This window comes from Gallus gallus, chromosome 24 (assembly GCF_016699485.2).
Source record: "Gallus gallus isolate bGalGal1 chromosome 24, bGalGal1.mat.broiler.GRCg7b, whole genome shotgun sequence".
Classification (NCBI taxonomy): Eukaryota; Metazoa; Chordata; class Aves; order Galliformes; family Phasianidae; genus Gallus; species Gallus gallus.
The window spans coordinates 6,213,232-6,231,873 of record NC_052555.1 but is presented as its reverse complement, the minus strand read 5'-3'; the positions used below and the strand labels follow the sequence as shown (position 1 = coordinate 6,231,873).

Below are 18,642 nucleotides of genomic sequence, written 5' to 3'. Positions count from 1 at the left end.
TTGATTCTGAACAGGTGAAAAGATGTAATTTAATCAAATTCTTTTGGATTTACAGAAGGAGCTGTTGAAATACAAACAAGAAGCTCGAAACTTACAGGGGATAAAGGTAAGGAAAAGGACACTTCATCAAATATAAGCATTAAAGCTCTGGAGTTTGCTACAGCCCATGAGTAGGAGGTAGGGCAGTCAGCAACCATACTCTTCTGTAGAATCCAAGAGAGCAGAAGGAGCTGTATTAGGGCAGTTGGAGGTAGGGTATCCTATGCTCTATTTCTGGTTCTTGGGAGAGACTGCAGTTGAGACAGGCAGTAAGAGTAAGGTGTCCTGGGTTCTGTTTCTGTCTGCAGGGTTGGGATAGGCACAGTAGGACTGGACAAACATCTCTTGACAAGAGGCAAAACAGCATAGGGGGTATTCTTGTCCTCTTCATCTGCAGCATTTTTCACCTTTTTGGTTTCTTTAGGCCAGTTTCTCCCTTTAGAGTTATGAACACTCATAATCTGCTCCTGAGCAGAGGTATTTTAGAGCTGCCTGTCAGGCTTTTGTGAGGGCAGCAGGAGGAAGAGGGCAGCAGCACCTGTCCGAGGTGGAGCTCTCAGTTTCTGGGTAATACTGAGTTAGAAGTTACAGAATGAGTTCTGACTGTGGCCTCTTCAGAGAAGATTTCATTGCACAATTAGATCATGCTGAGAATTTGTTTCCTTGTGTCCCTCCCTGATATTGGTCTCTTACTACCCTCTGGCTGCTGCAGATATGTGGCTGGAGACACTAGCTGTAGGCTGCTGTAAACATCCTCTAAAGACACTGCTGTTTTCTTCCATAAGGCAGAATTGTCAGGACAATTCTGAAGCAAGTTCAGGAAGAAGCAGAGAAATCACTCTGTCATAAACATCTAAAACATTAGCAGAGAAATCATCACTGGGCAAGAGCAAGGCAGAAGGACTGTGAGAGGCTGTTGGAGCAAATGTCTGTATGTCTTCTGCTCTCTCAGGCCTTTGACAACATTTGAGCCCTGGTGTGTAAGGCCTTGATCACATCTAGATCACTTTCCATGGAAAGGTCTCTGCCTTTGTCTTGTACTTCCCTATCAATGTGTTTTCCTAGGATGCTCTACAGCAGAGGCTGGCTCAACAGGATGCTTCAGTTCTTCAGCTAAAGCAGGAGCTGCTGAGAGCAAACATGGACAAGGAAGAGTTGCACAATCAGAATGTGAGTCACTCTGCTGCTGCTGAGATTATTTTAGAAAAAAACAGCTTGGTGGCCCTGGGAATTCCAGCAGCCAAAGGATGGGGTTTGTGGTTGCAGCATGGTTTTTGAGGTCATGGGATAGTGAAAGATCAGTCAAAGGTTTGTGCAGTAAACACTGCAGAATCTACTAGCCAGCTGTGGAGTTCCCCATTCCTCACCCCCCACTTCCTGTACTCAAAGGCCTTCAGCTGAAACAAGGAAGAGATTACCATTATGTTTTCAGTGCAGTTGCACTGTTCCTTCCTTATACTGCTCCCTGCATTCACAAGTAGCATGTTGACAGGTGGAGCTGCAACATGGTGTCTGCCTGAAGACAGAAGTGCCCTGTTCAAAAGGTTGCTGCCCTGGAAAGTGGACTAGCTCCCTCAAAACCTGTCTCCCGTTTGCACAGGGCACAAAGAGGTTGTTGCTAACTCTTCAGGAATATAGACTTCACACCTAATTGTTGTTTCTGCAGGTTGATCTTCAGAGGAAAGTTGAAGAGAGAAACAGGCTACTGGCAGAATACAAAGTAATGGAACCTCTCTCTTTACTGGGGCTTTGCTGGAAACAGCATCTGGTGGTTCTCCTGTGAATGTGTCTGCTCTCTCCCTGGCACTCGTTTGCCTCTTGGAATAGCACTGTGGGCAGTGAATAAGTTGCAATAGCCATGCATGTTTGCTGTGAGAAGGAGGGATCAGATAATTCTTATGTTCTGCCCCAAACTCATTTTCATAGTGGATCTTTCATTGTCTTGCTTTTGGTTTGCTGGATGTCTAATGTGCAGAAGCCAGGTTAGAGTGTGTCACTCAATTGCCTACTGATCTCTCATCAATCTCTTTTTCCTGCATCAGTTGTCTGGCCTCAGTCATGGGCCTTGACTGGCCAGGGCGGCTTCAGGAAAGAATAACATGACTAACCTTTTCAAAAAAGGCTTTGATACTCAGATCTAACATCTAGCTAAAAGGATACAGACTGTGTAGGTCAAGCTATAGAGGAGCCTTGTCTTGGCAGAGTATATATTCCCTCCCATAATGATTGTGAGTCTTACCATGCTTTGATTCCTGTTACAGAAGGAACTGGGCCAGAAGGATCGACATTTACAGCAGCATCAAACCAAACTGGATGAAATGCTTAGGCAACTTTCTGAGGCCAGTTACCAGCAGGTGTGGAGCCAGGTGGGCTGCTGATGTCCTAGGAGCTGGTACTTACCCTTGGTGGCTCATTTTGTGCTGGTTCTTCTGTTTCTTTTACAGGTGGATTTGGAGCGGGAGCTGGAGCACAAAGAGGCCCTGCTAGCTCACTGCATGAAGAGGGAAGCTGAAGAGGTATGGGAAGCAGAAGCATAGGTCGGCACATCAGACTGTTGGACTGGTGTTTCCATTCAGCACCCTCTAGTTGCCTGTCTTCAGAAATCATATCCATCCCAGAGAGGCCAAGCTCAATGTAGTCTAATCGACTGTGCCCTGAGCAAGGCAGGCTTACTCCACAAAGCATCCATCTTACCCCAGTTCTCAGCAGTAAGCTCTCTGGCATAGCTTCTAGTGCCAAAATCATAAGGGATGAAACAATGAGGAGAGCACAGGATTAAGTGGAAGCCAGAGACTCTTGGATTCTAGCTTCAACTCTAATGCAGGCTAGCAGCTAGGCCAGGACTTTCCTTCTTATCTCCTCCTCTTCCTGGTGACCCAGCTGCTGAGAACTTGGAGCAGTTTTGGTGGAAAGAACACTAGCCCCAATATCTGTCAGTACCTGCACAGTGATCTCTAGAGTTTATAGGAGTCCTCTGTAGCAATGGGAAGGCATTTGCTTTCTCTGCCTGTGTTTCTTCACCCATGTGTGAGAAACCACATTTGTGCTCTGGCCTATAGGACTGCCTGCACGCTCCTTAAGTGAACATATTTACCTACTAGAAAGTAAATAAATTTTTTTCATGCCCTCTCATCACTGAGACCTATAGGGAATTCCTAACACTTATATTCCTGGCATCACATGCATCTTCTACTGAACAGGTGATGCCATATAGCAGTCACAGTGCTCAGAGCAATGGCTTCCTCCAGACAGCAGGAAAAGGAGCTGCTCCCACAGCCCACCGAGGGGTAAGTGTACGAAGGGATGTTTTCCCAGCCAGATTGAGGCAAGGTCTCCTGGAATCTGTTAAGGGCTATTTCTCCTTTCTAAGACCTGTGGCTTTAGATGGGAAGAAAGCAGCCTGGAGATAATCTGATTAACTTCTGGTCTCTTGGCAAGACAAATGACTTGCAGCTCGTTCGTGATGCACTTCGTAGCCTGAGGAACAGTTTCAGTGGCCACGATCCACAGCACCACACTATTGACAGCCTGGAACAGGGCATATCTAGTCTGATGGAACGGCTACACCGCATGGAGACACAAAAGAGGCAAGAGAGAAGGGTAAGGGTTTCCTAGTGCTTGCCTCTTAATTTCTGCCCTTCACACAGAACCTTGAACTAAACTACCACTTCTCAACTGGGAAGTAATACTTCATTTTCACTCTTTTGGCTTCACATACTAGATCCGGGGGAAGTCACCAGCAAGCAGAGCAACAAATGAGTGTAGAGGCTCCTGGCCTCCAAACTCCAGTAAGTGTCTTTCAGTTCCTCTTCTTTCACTTCTGAATTCAGTCCTCATATTTCCTGGGCAAAGTCTAGGACGCAGCATCTCCTTGGAAATCTGCTACCTGTTCTGCCCTTTACCAAAGTTTACTATCCTCACTTTGGCCACTTGGTGTTCAGGCAAAGGAAGGAGGTCAGAGACAGTCTATAGCAGCTTGTTTGTAAAGCACCATTACGCTGTAAAATGTCTGAACTATTTGGGTAGTACTGCAGTAGAAATAATTACCCATGGCATGAGTTGGAAATGTAATGTTATCTCATCTTTCCTGCTGGCTTGCACCATCTAGTGGACACATAGCTGTACAGATGCCTCTTGCTTCCCCCATAGTGTCTGGCTCCTTTCATGTATGTGGAACGGCACAATTTCTGACATCATGTTTTGTGGCTTCAGCTGCAGCAGCTCCACATTTGCTTTTCATTGTAAAGGCTGTTTGTTTCAAGCTTTGGTTGTAAGTGTTTCCTGGGAAGTCTCTGAGGGAGGCTGTAGAGGTTTCCAGGTACTGGGGAAAGGCAAAGGCCACCTTTCGGCTGCATTGCAGCATTCAGCAGCAGGGTAGCCTGCATGTACAGGATGTGGAGGAAAGCAGGACAGATACTCAGAAGTCTGAAGGGGAGGCTGGGGAGGATTTGTTGATCACCTGTGCTGCAGCAGGAAAATTGAGTTTTGCAGCCATAAACCTAGAATCTCTGAGGTGTAAAGAGTTCTAAGAGGTGACTTCAAAAATCTGTTAGAAAACCTATAACTTGGTGTCTGTACTGTACAGAAACTGCATGCTGAAAGTTAAAATTGTAGAGTTCCTCAGTGTGAAGCTTCAGCTTTCAGCACAGTACACTGAAAGGGTAGGGGAAACTAGGCAGTATCCAGAGGGGAGAGTAACACAAATGAGCAAAGAAAAATCTGTGCACAAACACTCATCCTGACCAAGCTGGACAGGCAGATGGGGAGGAGATAGGTAACCTTTTGCCTTAATGATGGTGATCATCCTGCTCTACCCATCTGCGAGTGAAGGCAAGTGGTACTGTAGTTTGCCTAGACAGTAGGATTGATTACTCTTCAGTCACCTTCTCTTCCAGAAGGGTTTTCCTGTCACTGCCTGTGGAGTCGGTGGTAAGCAGCAAGCTGCTCAATAGGCAGAATAGGAATTCTAGAGGGCATTGACAGGAAAATCTTATAAGCTAACACATTTGGATTTTTTGTTACCTAAAAATCCAAAGCTTTTCATTAAGCAAAGGAATACCTGGTCCTTGCCAGGGATAGCCACCCTTGTAAAGAATCTCATCCCACCTGGTGGTGCTTTGCTCTTGATGGCAAGTTTGATGTTGAGAGCACCTCTTGTCTCCTGTTGTGGTGTGAGACAGGTTGTTCTCCAATTATTGTGCTCTGGGCTCTTTTCTTTGCAGAACTGCCTCATTCTCACAGCACACCTGTGATGAGTACCAGTGCCTGCACCAAAGTGTTGTACTTCACTGACCGCTCCCTCACACCTTTCATGGTCAACATACCAAAGAGGTGAGGTTTAGTTTTGCCTTGCTTCTGTTGATTTGGGTGGTACTTGTTTCCTTGAAAACATTAGTCTGATCTCTTCTGGGTACGGTCACCACTAGCACAGGTTCCCTTTGTGTTAACTTAGGCACTGGATGTTATTCCACTGACTGAGGAAAACTGCATAAAGCAGTCCCCTAGCTGATGCATTTGTTTTAGAACCCTAGGAAATTTATTGTTTTTTAATTAACTTCAAAGAGAAGGCGTCCAAACAGTTCTATTCTGGCAGGTAGCATGTAGTGCAGGACTCCTGTGCCAAAAAACACATTGGTCAATGAAAATGAGAAAGGGAGAAAGGCTGTTTCGAGGTTGTTCCTAGAAAATTAGGAGGAGATTCTTCTGAAGAGGACCTTGGGGTTGACAGGTGTGTTCCTGGAGGGGCACACTCTTCATGTCCTTGTGGCTGATGTTCTGAGTGCCTAGCCTGACTTGTGCTGTGGCCCTGCATGCCATACAATAACACTTGAGATAAAGCCTGTCCAGTGTACTATGGAATAGTGTTGGATTCTTTTTGCAGGTTAGGGGAAGTGACTCTGAAGGATTTTAAGGTAGCTATCGATCGTGAAGGAACCCACCGGTACCACTTCAAAGCCCTGGATCCTGAGTTTGGCACAGTCAAAGAGGAGGTAGGTGTGTAATTTAACCATTGGCCAATGCTGGGCTCAGTGTTGTGACACAGCCCTGGAGACCTTGGTCACATCAGTTCTAAACTAAAAAAAATCTTTGAACGTGTCTCCAAACAGACTGACAGTTTTCACAACTGTAGGTTAAGCTCCTTTTCTAAGAAGCTAAAAATGGGATGTTTTCATCCCCAGCCAGAGCAATGATACAAACGTAATTGCTTGTCTGAGGTTTCCAGAGCCCTATAAGCAAAGGCTATTGGCAAAACACAGGCTACGCTTCTGGCTCTTATAGTGGCTTTTTGAAATCTGTTGCAACATTTATTTTAAAAACATCCTCCTACATAATTTTAAAGGTTTTTCGGAGGTGACTGTGTTTATGTGGCATCTTTTCCTTTGTGTGCTGCATTATACCCCTGTTAGAGCTTAGGCTGGTGTTGGTATGGATTGGATTCATTAAAGGTTATTGAGGGTAGTTCCTGTTTAGCAGATTGATGAAGACAAGTGCAGAGGGCTACCTTCCCTTGGGAACAGTCAGCTGACTAATTAGCCATTCTGCAGAAACAGATGGGAATTATATTGTGATGGATAAGAAGAGGCATGTTTCCTGTGTTTATTTTGCTTTTTCTGACAAAAAATAATGATGACTGTTAAGGTTGAAGAAGGAGCCAGATCTAGTTTTCAATTTAAAATCTGAAAACATTGAGATGTGTGTCAGTGTTGGGTGAGGTGTATGCTATGTGAGCTGTGTTGTAGAATTGTAACTAGGATCTCTGACTTGATGCCTGCCTCTAATGCTATTCACATGTGGGAGAGCAGTGTCCAGACTTCAGATGTGACTCGACTCTTTTTTTCATAGGTATTCCATGATGATGACATCATTCCTGGTTGGGAGGGGAAAATTGTGGCCTGGGTGGAAGAAGACCATGGGGAGAATTAATCAAGCTTTTAGGTCTTGTCACTATGGAAACCTGTAACTGGCTGCTGAGCTCAGAGAATGACCAAAAAGCATGTGTGCTGGAAGGAGTCCAACTCAAGCTGCCAAGAGAAAGGGCTTCTCTGCAAACAATGAGTAATGCACGTTGTGTGCATGGACGCCTGGCATGGACACCTGACTTTCTGTGGCCAAATAGAGACAGCGTTATGGGACTGAAACGATTATCTGTGGGAAAGATACACCTTGCTTTTTCCTGTCAACTAAACCCTAAAGGCCTTAATGATGCATTTTTCCTTTCCCCTGCTTCTCCACTCCTGCTGTATGTGCTGCAGTCTGTGAGCTGGGCATCTCAACTCTGGTTTGTTGTACGCAGTATTGCATAATTCTACACTGATGGCAAAAATGTGAAGCTTTGCTTTTGTGAGTCAGAAGAAATGGCTAGATTGTGTGACCAGAAGGTTTGTCCAGCTTTGGTCTTGAACTTGCATGTGTTGCAGGAGCAGAGTGAACTTTGTGGACAGTCCAGACTGAGCAGACCTGGGGAAGGAAAACAGTCTTCTAGAGGTTTTATGCATGATCTGAAGCAAAGATCATCAGATTAGCAAAGCTTCCTTTCTCCCAAATTCAGGCTTCTGGTTCCTAGACCTGCTTCTCCCACTTGTCCTTCAAAGATGTACTTCTGAGGTCCTCTGGGTTTGTTTTGTTGCCATGGGGACTGTGGGATCTTGGTACTTGCTTTTCTGCTGAAAGTTTTCATTTGGAGAGGTAGGAACTGGAATCACCTGCTTCCCCAAGGTACTTTTAGCTCCTCCCTCCCTCCTTGTTAAGCCCCTGTCTTTGCGCTCCTGCTGCCTCCTCTCTTAGCACAGCAACTGATTGTCACCTCCTGGGCACAGGCATCACTGTGCTACTGTCTGCTGATTGCCAGAGCCACCAAACATAAATACACTTGTAGGATAAGTCCTATCAGTGGCACCATTTCCTTGCTATGTCTACTGCTGGGGTTTCTGGAGGAGCAGGAATTGAATGGCTGATTGAGAGGGTAGGAGCCATGAGATCCCTGAGGCTTTTGTGTGGTTTGTTTGTTTTGGCTTTTGTTTGTTCTGTTTTTTCCCCTGCTTTGCCTCCCTCTGTTCTCCTGCTGCCTGTCAGCAGTACTTGCACAGCACTGGCTCTGGTCTGCAGCAGACACTGTTGACTTAAAAGTTCAAATGGCAAGTCAGGGCTCTGCTCATTCTCAGTCTGTGTGGCCTTTTCACGGGCTGCCCGCATGTCTGTACCGTGCATGAGGCTGGGAGAGGGTGAACCTGGTTTTACTGTTTTATATTAACATGTCCTTTTGTAAATATGTTACTGTTTGGAATTATTTTGTACCAGTTTACATTGTCTGAGGACTGTGGATATTTTTATACCAGTGCAAGTACTTTCTGTATATTTCTGCACGCATTATATGGTGTTTTACTCTCTAGTGGATGTTGAGATGTTTTGTATGGTCTTCTGTTCACACAACACTGGATTCGACTTTATTTTACTTTGGAAATCCAACTAGTTCCTATTGGATTTTATGTCTTGCCCGCTTGTACAGGCAGTAAGAACACTATTTCTTCCCTCACTGCTTCACTGTCCAAGAAAGGGCTCAAGGATTTTACAAGGCCCTGTGCCAGCCTGGCACAAGACAGCACACCTGCTGCTCTGTATGATTTGTTGTGGTGACTTTCTTTACAGACAGGCCAATATCAGTAGAAAAGTTCATCAGTGGGCAAGTTCATCACTGGCTGCAGGGCAGGGGAACACATCTCGCTTGGAAAAGAACGATTTTCTTCCTCCCTGGAAATAGTTTTCTGTTGCATGATCTTTAGTGGGTTGTTAAAGACAGCATGGGGTTGTTATATTGGAATCAACTGTTGTATTTCAACTGCAGTTTTTTTCTCAAGTGTTTCTTCAAGTTTTGCTCACTGATTCTATTTCAGCAAGAGCCACACACCCAGGATAGGATTTTATGGAGACAGTTTTCAAGGTCTGTAGTTGTCAGTTCCAGTGGCCAGTGTTGTTTGGCTGTGGAGCTATTATCAGAGCTTCTAATGGAAGCCCATTATTGCCCAATAGGTATCCAGTGTTCCCATGGGGAAAAAAAAAAAAAAAAAGATGTTAGCTGATACAGGAGACGGTCCGGAGCCTCAGTCTTATTCTTACGGCAGTCCGGGTAACTCCTTGTGGGCACATGTAACATGCTTACTGCCACTCAAATTTGGCCAAATGCTTTCCAGAGCAGCAACAGGCTTCGTACTTGAGGAGGAGGAAGACTGAAGACTGTACCTTTAATCAGTGCTAACATCACACATAAGCTGCAAAACAGGAGTTACCTGAGACAGAACTGATGGCAGCGCTCCGTTCTTGAGCTCCTGGACGTGGCTCCCTCTGTGTTAGCACAGGTGGGACTGCTGGGACTGCTGGCACTGAAGCAGAAGGCCGTGCTTTGCAGCATTCAGCCCCAGCAGTGCTGCTCTCATAGGCTGCTGTGTTCAGCTTTGTGCCACAGCACTGCAGCCTTCCCCACGTTTTCTGCGTGATTTACAGGAAGGAGTTTGGAAGTGGTAATAAAGGGGCAGAGGGGAGGCAGCAGGTGGAAAGGCCTTGGTCCGGCTGCTCCTTGTTGGCAGCAGCAGAAGCTGTTGTGTCTACATGAAGTCGTGCTGCCTCTGCAATAACCTCAGCAGGTTTATTCTGGGAACGTGCTCTTCATATTGCATGCGGGACTTCTGTTCTCTGGAATCCGTATTTATTTCTGCCTGTCTCCCAACTTACCTACCTACTCCTGTACTTTTAAGTTGACGCCGTAACGTGTTACATGTTAAATCATATTTTCGTAGAACCTCTGGACCTGGCGCTCATCATTTCCCACATGAGCTCGCGCTAACGCTCGGGGCTCCGCGCTGCCGCAGGGAGAGCGGCGGGACGCGGCGCATGCGCACACCGTGCCATACCGCCCCCCTCCCCCCTCGGCCGCGCTTTACGGCAGCGCGGCAGCGTCGTGCGAGCCGTGCGGCGCCGCGCCCGGACGGAGGAGGTCACCCAGCGGCGTCGGTGCCGCGGCGGCAGCTCCGGCTCCAGCATGTGGCGGGTGTTCGCGCGGCGCGTAGCCCCGGGGGCCGCGGGGTTGGCGCGGGGCTGCCGAGCGCTCAGCGCCACCGGGGTCGGTCGGGCAGCGGCGGGGGGCGCCGTGGCTCCGGGCCGCGGTCCGGCACGAAGGCCCGGCGAGCTGCTGCCGCCTCCCAGCTGGCCTCGGTTCGTGCCGTGCCGCCGCTGCAGCCTGCCGGCACACCAGAAGGTGAGAACTCCCTGCGCCGGGGCTGCCTGCCGCCTCGCCCCGCTCGGGATTGCACCTCAGGAGCTGCAGGCCCTCGACTCCTCCTGCCTGCGCTCCCTGAGCCCCGGTGCCACCGGCCGTCCCTCCCGCGCCCTTAGGCCCGTTCTCTGCAGCTCCCCCAGCTCCCTTGGTCAGCCCCATCCCGTATCGGCGTGCCCTGCGATCTTCTGCGCCCGCAGGCGGCCTTGCCCCGCCGGGGGATGGCAGCCAGGCTCTCCCTGCTGTCCCACCCTGCCCCGTGCTCCGCTCCCCGCTGTCGGGGCTGCTCGGGTGGTGACGCTGCCTCTCCCCCCGCAGGTGGCATTGCCGGCGCTGTCCCCGACGATGCAGATGGGCACCATCGCGCGCTGGGAGAAAAAGGAGGGTGACAAGATCGGCGAAGGGGATCTCATCGCAGAGGTATGTTGAGGGCACGGAGTGTGCCGGGCTTTTACAGGGCTGCATGTGTGCTCTCGGTTCTGTCGCTGTGCGCCCCCACCTGAGCACGTTTTCAGAAGATATTGGTGGAAATTAGTGATCTGCAGCCTTCCAGGATTGGTTGCTGGATTTGGTCTTTCTGAGCAGGAGGAGCGCTCACCCCTTCTGAGAGGCATCCTCTCCCAAGCTGGTGATTTGTGCCAGGGCTGTGTGCTCTCAGACCCTGTGCTATGCTGGAGGGCTCTGAACTCACTGATATTTCCCATTCCGTAACGATGTCCTGTTCTCTTTCTCAAAGGTGGAGACAGACAAAGCAACAGTTGGCTTTGAGAGTTTGGAGGAATGCTATTTGGCCAAAATCCTGGTACCAGAGGGAACGAGAGATGTTCCTATTGGGGCCATAATATGTATCACAGTAGAAAAGTATGTATTTTCCTAACCCTTTAGTTGAATTTTGTCTGTTGGGGCTTTGTGGGTGTCCTGTGTTAGAGGCTACGATGATATCATCAAACTGATTTTTTTGTTTCTTTGTTTTTAGGCCTGAACATGTTGATGCCTTTAAAAATTACACTCTGGATTCTGCAGCATCTGCTCCCCTTGCAGCCTCAGTGCCTCCCCCTCCAGCTGCAGCACCCTCACCCCCACCTCCGCCTTCTCCTCAGGCTCCTGGCAGCTCTTATCCTCCTCACATGCAGGTAAGAGAGCATTATTAACTATCTAAGGTTCGTTGCACGCTTTTTCTTTTTTTGGCATCATTTGCTGTAGGACTTGTTGTCATAAATACTGTTGGGACTGGGAGAGTGTTAGCTATAACTGCAGGAGAACACACCTCTCAAAGTGGTGCATGCTTAAAGCAGCTGTTTGGGGTGGTCCCAGAAAGCTTTCTTATTACAATGATTTTTTTTTTTTTATCCCAGCTGCTAGTAGGAGATACTTGTTTTTTGTGGTTACTTGAGCAGATGAGGAAAAAAACTGCTACATTCTTACGGTTTGGACAGCTCTGATATAAAAAGACCTTGTACTTAGTGTGAATGTACCCTGAGGACCCTGCTCAGATCTCAGCAGAACCCAGAAGTCTATGATACTCTGAACATACCAGATGTGTTTGTGAGCAACTGAAAATGAGCTGTATTTGTGGATAATGTTTGCTTAGATACTGAAATGTGCATCCATTGTTGTTCTACCTGAGTGCTTTGTAGCATGGTAGTTCTGTGACATTAATTTGAAACACAAGATGTAAAATATCTCCTTTCACAGCTAAGGCATGTGGAAGCTGATTTGTCTGAGATATTATGAAAAGTTAGTAAATGAACTGGGCATTAATTCAATGCTTCTTGATCTGACTTGAATTCAGCTACTTAACTTGCTTAATTGTTTTGTCTGTTGGTTCTGTTCTAAAGCTGTTACATGTGCTGTGTTTGTTGTACACAATATGTGTCTAAACCTACAGCACATTTAAGCACTTAGTGGAAGACAAGACCGTATAACTGTTACAGGAACCAGGCATGTTTGTCAGAGACAGAGTGACTTGCTGTAGCCTTCCTTTGAGCCTTACAGACAGCAGCTGCAAGACTGTCCCCATGGATGATGGTACTAATGAATTGGGTATCTAGATTTCTTCATTTTTGTTTTTGCTTGTTTTCTTGCCTTGACAAAAGAAGCCAAACTTGAGATACAGCACAAAACTGTGCTTTGCTGTTATGGAATCAGATCTCAGAGTGTGTTAAAAGTTGGCTGCTTCTTCATGTTGGCATCATTTAGTCAAGAGTTCTCGACTTCCCTGCTCCTTCTGAGTCACCAAAATCTGATGCGCTTGTATTCTGGCTTACAGGTTGCTCTCCCTGCTCTGTCACCCACCATGACAATGGGCACAGTGCAGAGATGGGAAAAGAAGGTTGGGGAGAAACTGAACGAGGGAGACTTACTAGCAGAAATTGAGACAGATAAAGCCACAATAGGTGAGTCAACTCCAAAGCCAAGAACAGATGAGGGAGGATCTAGAGGAGCTGTGTTGTTCCCTAGCTGCTCAGGACATGAAGATGTGGGGCTGTTAAAAAGTGTTTTGTTGCTCTCATGCTGATGGAGAGAGAACTGCTGGAGCTCCCAGAAATAACTGTTTCCCCATCAATCTCTGGTAGGAATGTACAGTGTACAGAGATGTTTCCTACCTTTCATGCTGAAAAGAATTGTTTTTGTCTACTAAATACAGGACACAGCTTTAGCTACTTAAGTCTTTCAGAGTTACCATTTGGTGCGACAGGCACCAAAACAATTTTGTTTCTTTCCCCTTCAGGCTTCGAAGTGCAGGAGGAAGGTTACCTGGCAAAAATATTGGTGCCTGAAGGAACAAGAGATGTGCCATTAGGAACAACCCTGTGCATCATTGTGGAGAAAGAGTCTGATATTCCTGCCTTTGCTGACTACCAAGAGACTGCAGTAACTGACATGAAGGCACAAGTTCCTCCTCCTCCCCCTTCTCCACCAGTAAGGACCCTTCTTAGGCAGGGAGAGAAGTTACGGGGACGATTAAGAGTCACTGGCTGGATCTGAACTGTGGTGCTGGTTAGACTGTGTGAAGCCCTGACTCCAGTAATGTTTGTGATCCTGTGAGTGCAAGGCTAAGATCTGCATTTGTGATAGAGGTCACTTCTTAGGTCATCTAGTTGGCTCTCCAAAAACTGGAACAGCATTTGTTATGAGTGCTTCTTGACTGATTGCTCTTACCAGTTCTGATGCCTCCCTGAAAATTGGGAGCATAAATTTCATTATTTCACTGTTTTGGTGTATAATTAAGTAGGCTGGTTGACATCCTGCACTGGAAGTTTCTGATTTAATTTCTAGTGCTAGAGAACCTCTGAATCCTTTCAGATTACAGATTGTTTTTGTTATTCCCTTGACTGGTAGTGAGGTGGTCTTGTTCTTTTATCACACTGAAGCGAAAGACTTTGCAAAATAGTCATGAAGCTAATGGCTTTGTTCGTTCTGTTAAGGTGGTGGCAACCCCTGCTGCTGCTGCTCTTCCTCCCCAGCCTGCTGCTCCTCCAACTCCAGCAGTCCCCACAGCTGGGCCACCTCCCCGGAAGGGAAGGATCCTGGTTAGTCCCCTAGCAAAGAAACTAGCAGCAGAAAAAGGAATTGATCTTGCCCAAGTGAAAGGTAAGGTGCTCTCACTGTCAGATGTTTGTCCCTCTAGCTATGTACTTGCCTATTCTTTGCTTTCTTCCCTGCTGGGAACATCCTTGCTGTTCAGCTGTCCCCACCAATCTCTGTTGAACAAAACCTCCTTGAAGCAATGCACTTTTGCAACTAAATCCTCTTACATTTTTCTTTGACACCTTTAGGTACTGGACCAGATGGTAGAATCACAAAGAAAGATGTGGAGACATTTGTGCCACCAAAGGTTGCCCCAGTGAGTAGACTTAAGGCCATTAAGGATGGGTATGCAGAACAATCATCTGGCAGGATTTACCATTTTAGGAACTTCATAGCTGTGTGTATCAGCATCACGTATCAAAATCACTCAAGTATTACACTTAATCAGTAATAGGGTTTGGCACAAACCTGGTTGTCTGATTAAGCGTCTGTTGCTCTCAAGCAACAGACAGCATAGCCTCAGTGCTTGCCTTTCATACTGAGCTCCTCTCTAATTGATATTTGAATAGTCCCATGAACAGTGCTGTCCTTCTCTGGTTGCAGGCTCCGGCAGTAGAAGCAGTACCTGCAGCTGCTGCGGTTGCAGCAGCACCAGTGGGGACCTTCACAGATATCCCTATCAGCAACATTCGGAGGGTGAGAACGTTTTTGCCGTTCCTGGCACTGTGATTTGCAGTCAAGAGTTTTCTAAATTTGTTTATTTTCATCTCTGTCACGTACCTACAGGTCATTGCTCAGCGGTTGATGCAGTCTAAACAAACAATACCTCACTACTACCTTTCCGTTGATGTAAACATGGGAGAAGTACTGGTGCTACGAAAGGAACTCAATCAGGTGAAGTATTTGGGGAGCCATAGTGAGATTGGAGTGGGGGGTGAAGCTGCAATCTCTCACAGGTTTGCACACCCTGTTTTTTGGTGATATGCCAGTTTGGCTTGGGGAAAAATAGTCTTCCATGTCTTACCTATGTGCTGTGGATCAGTTTTGGACTGTCAGTGACAGAAGGAGAACTCTTACCAAGGGGCAGTGCGCTGACATTGAACTTCCCTAAGAGGGCCACTTTGTGTGGTGTTCTGTTCTTTCAGATGAAAAGTAGGGAAAAAGATGTAAAAGATTTTTAAGACAAAAAAAGGGTAAAAAATTTTAAGCAAAATATATTAATTCTAAGTGAAGATTGGGGAAAAATAGACATTAAAAAATTGTGCCTTCAATTATGAAGGAGTTGTATTCACCTCTTATGTTATCTTGGCACCTCTGATATTAATGTTTACAGTTAGTACGATCATTTTGTTACATTTTCTCTGAACAAGGCTCCACGGCAGTGACTATCCAAATTATTTAACGTGTAAGGGACAAACTGACAACTCGTATCTCTTCATTTATAGGTGGTCTCGGATAACGTTAAGCTTTCTGTCAATGACTTCATAATTAAAGCTTCTGCTCTGGCATGCTTGAAGGTGCCTGAGGCAAATTCTTCATGGATGGACACAGTTATTAGGCAGTAAGTTTATGGTACGGTCGAAGCCAGAAGTGTTATTTGTTCAGTAGAGAGTTCATGGCATGATGGCAGATGATCTGGTGATACTTCTAGGAGGGAAGGGAGCAGGTTTTGTACGAAGGTCGAGGGGGTTTAATCCAGGTGCTGAGAATCTTGTGTCTGAGTTTAGTGCACAAAGTGAAATAGTTGTTGCAAAATGAATATTAACTTAGAATTATCTTAATGTTTTTATTTTTTTTCTTTCTGTCTCGCTTGAATAACTGGCATTTCTGTTGTGTCTTGCAGAAATCATGTAGTGGACGTTAGCGTTGCAGTGAGCACTCCTGCAGGGCTTATAACTCCTATTGTATTTAACGCACATATAAAGGGCCTGGCTTCTATCAGTAAGGATGTGGTCTCTTTGGCAGCTAAAGCCCGAGAAGGTAAACTTCAGCCACATGAATTCCAGGTGAGGAAGTCTAATTGCTATTAATTACTGCTGCTATTGGCTTCTGTCCATGTTCAGAATGAGTAAAATCTATCTTGTGATATTTCAGTCACAGTCATTCTGCATGAAACACCTCTTCTGAGTTTTTTGTGAATGTCTTTTTCTTGTAGGGTGGTACTTTCACAATTTCCAATTTAGGAATGTATGGGATTAAGAATTTCTCTGCCATAATCAATCCACCTCAAGCCTGCATCCTTGCAGTTGGTTCCTCAGAGAAAAAGCTAGTGCCAGCTGACAATGAGAAAGGGTAAGCATTCATCTGGTTCTGCATATACTCAGCTTCTGGATTCAAACTCTGAAATAACGGCTATAAACACAGTTACGTGTTTTCCTTATAGAAAAAGAATTATTATGATCTGCTTTCCAGTGTGAACATTTTGTTCGATGCCTACAGGGAGACATCTGTTTCCAAGCTCTGTTGTCATTACCGGTTCTCTGATAAAAGCTGTTTGGCTTTGTTAGTATCGCCACCTTGGCAGTGATTTATAGAGAATTCTGTTAATGTTTTTTTTCTTTTTTTTCCAGATTTGATGTGGCCAGTATGATGTCCGTTACACTGAGCTGTGACCATCGTGTTGTAGATGGAGCTGTTGGAGCACAGTGGCTTGCTGAATTCAAGAATTTCCTTGAAAAGCCAGTAACCATGCTGCTATAATTGAACCATGCAAAGCAAAATGTTCCTGGGTCACACTGTTCTGTTTTAAACAAGCTATTTAGACTTTAGTATTCAGACTTATTAAAGAGTTCCATTTTTTATTTTAAATATGTATTATATTATCTGGTAATGTTCTTACCAGTCTGTACAGAGAAAAGGTTTGCAAAAATGCTTTTCAAGGCAATATTACAGCTGTACTGTATGTTTATACAGTTGGTTAACTTGCAAACTTCCAAAAGTTTAGCATCCCAGATTTAAAAATGATGCAGGCAGTATGCATGCTGCCAGCTGCTTCTGAACTAGGTTGGATAAGGTGGGGGTAAATACCAGGTAATTTCACAACCTCTGTTTTCAGAAATTTGAATTGCAAACATCTTTTCACAGGAGTTTCAGTTACCATCTCATCTGAACACAGGAGGTGAATTCCCTTATTCTGTTCTCCTTCTGGGATGGGTGGCAATGGCAGATGCACTGAGGGACTTGAAGCCCCTGGGAATAGTTTCTCAAAGGCCAAGTGTTAGCATTCCGAGTCTCTTTTGGAATTTAGCACTGGTTTGGACCTTCTCAGCTTTGGGATCCCTTCTGAGCACTTTAAAGGTGAAAGAACACCGATACCTGTGGTGTCACATCTCAGATACCACGGGGAACGTGCTGTCTTGTCGTAGACTTTCACTTACATGTGCTTCTCATATGAAGACTCCTTAATTGCTTTTCCTCTTGCTGAGTTAGTATCAGACTGTGATGCCATGGAAGTAACTGTTTTGCAGAATTTTCAAGAGACTGTGTGTGTTGGAACCCATATAGGCAAATCACACATGCTCATAATCCCACCTGTGGGTGTTAATCATGTGGTGATGGAAAAAGTTTTCAAATGTTTGCAGGCATTCTAACATAGGAAGCTCTGCATTAGTCACTGGTACTGCAGTGCTTCCCTGAATTGTCTGTGTTGTCCCAGCCTCAGTAAACTGCAAAATGTGCTATCCATGTATATATTGTATGTAAAATGTTGGAATTGCTTGTTGGACTTCAGTCCACTTACCCCAGTCGTTGTATCCTGAAAGGGGTGCAGTGCTGAATGTGCTTAAATTCCACTTTCCACATGGAAATGTTCATGTAAAAAGGAGGACTGTGTAGTAACTTCAGCGTGACCAGGAGAATTGAATGGGGGGGGGAGAAGTTAACCAAAAACTGAACCAAACCAAACCAAAAAAAGATGAAGCTGATCTGTTGTTCTGTATATCATATTAAGTCCCCTGTAAAGTTCTGCTACAAAACTCACTAAAGATATTGAAAGAAAATACTGTGGAAATTAAATATTTTTGTGGGAACTATCTAATGTCTGGTTGCTGTGATAGCTGGTTTTCATGCCTGGCTTAAGCAAAAAAAGTGCATTATGTTTTTGGGTTTTTTTTTTTTTAATGATCTAAAATATCTGGGTTCCAGACTTGCTCTAGTGGACCTATGTTCTATTAAATGTTTTGAATTGACAACCACTAAAACATGTCGCAGTGCTTTTCTGTTGAGTCGTGTGTGGCTGTTTGTACTGCTGTGGCACAAGCAGAGCTATTCAGCCTTTTCATCTGACAGTGACACCCACCCTACTAACCTCCAGCTGTAATCACAGATATCCCAGGATATCCCATGCTTAATGACTATCACACAGCACTGAGCTCGAGTCTTCCTACCTTCCTTGTTGCACTGCTCAGCAGCAGCTGAAGTTCTGGCTCACGAAAGCTTTGGCTTTCTCCCTGCAGTAAGAACAGTAAATAACATACCTTGCAGCTACCCTCCCCAAATGACTCTGGAATAGGATCTGTTGGGCTGCAAGTCTATCCCTTGTGTGTGTGCTTAGAGTGCTGGTGGTGACACTCACTGCTGCTTGCAGCCTGCAGCAGGCTAGCTTTTATAGCTGCAAATCCCTGGGTACTTCTGTACTGTCCTTTAAGCTTCAAAGAAACAAAGGAGAATATCTGGAACTTCATGGTCTTTCTGGAGTTTGCATTTTAAAGTTGCAGCTTTTGTTTGTCTGATTTGATTTGTGATGTAACAATCATCGCTACAATAACATGATGTAGTGTGAATTTGTCATAGGCACTAAGCTCCCT

At 45.6% G+C, this 18,642-nt stretch overlaps 2 protein-coding genes across 7 annotated transcripts in view; both read left to right on the top strand.

Moving 5' to 3' along the window:
• DIXDC1 (DIX domain containing 1) overlaps window positions 1–8,428 on the top strand; it is a 32,779-nt gene extending 24,351 nt beyond the window's left edge. For 3 of the 6 annotated variants that reach the window (XM_015298303.4, XM_015298304.4, XM_015298302.4), the window contains 11 exons: window positions 56–106; window positions 1,105–1,209; window positions 1,706–1,759; window positions 2,301–2,405; window positions 2,484–2,555; window positions 3,240–3,326; window positions 3,478–3,639; window positions 3,761–3,827; window positions 5,262–5,370; window positions 5,921–6,029; window positions 6,883–8,428. In XM_015298303.4, coding sequence (XP_015153789.2) covers window positions 56–106; window positions 1,105–1,209; window positions 1,706–1,759; window positions 2,301–2,405; window positions 2,484–2,555; window positions 3,240–3,326; window positions 3,478–3,639; window positions 3,761–3,827; window positions 5,262–5,370; window positions 5,921–6,029; window positions 6,883–6,963 — 1,002 coding nt within the window. In that variant the 3' untranslated portion in view covers window positions 6,964–8,428. The remainder of the gene's footprint in view (window positions 1–55; window positions 107–1,104; window positions 1,210–1,705; window positions 1,760–2,300; window positions 2,406–2,483; window positions 2,556–3,239; window positions 3,327–3,477; window positions 3,640–3,760; window positions 3,828–5,261; window positions 5,371–5,920; window positions 6,030–6,882) is intronic. The other 3 variants (XM_040652227.2, XM_417934.8, XM_004948150.5) reach the window with 1 other exon arrangement.
• A 1,567-nt stretch (window positions 8,429–9,995) lies between these two features.
• On the top strand, window positions 9,996–18,036 carry DLAT (dihydrolipoamide S-acetyltransferase). The gene is made up of 14 exons (XM_417933.8): window positions 9,996–10,288; window positions 10,625–10,726; window positions 11,043–11,167; window positions 11,283–11,439; window positions 12,576–12,702; window positions 13,038–13,228; window positions 13,735–13,900; window positions 14,086–14,153; window positions 14,441–14,533; window positions 14,624–14,731; window positions 15,283–15,398; window positions 15,681–15,843; window positions 15,993–16,129; window positions 16,408–18,036. The coding sequence occupies exons 1-14, from the start codon at window positions 10,073–10,075 to the stop codon at window positions 16,535–16,537; spliced, it is 1,899 nt and encodes a 632-aa protein (XP_417933.4). The 5' UTR covers window positions 9,996–10,072; the 3' UTR covers window positions 16,538–18,036.
• Window positions 18,037–18,642: the final 606 nt, after the last annotated feature.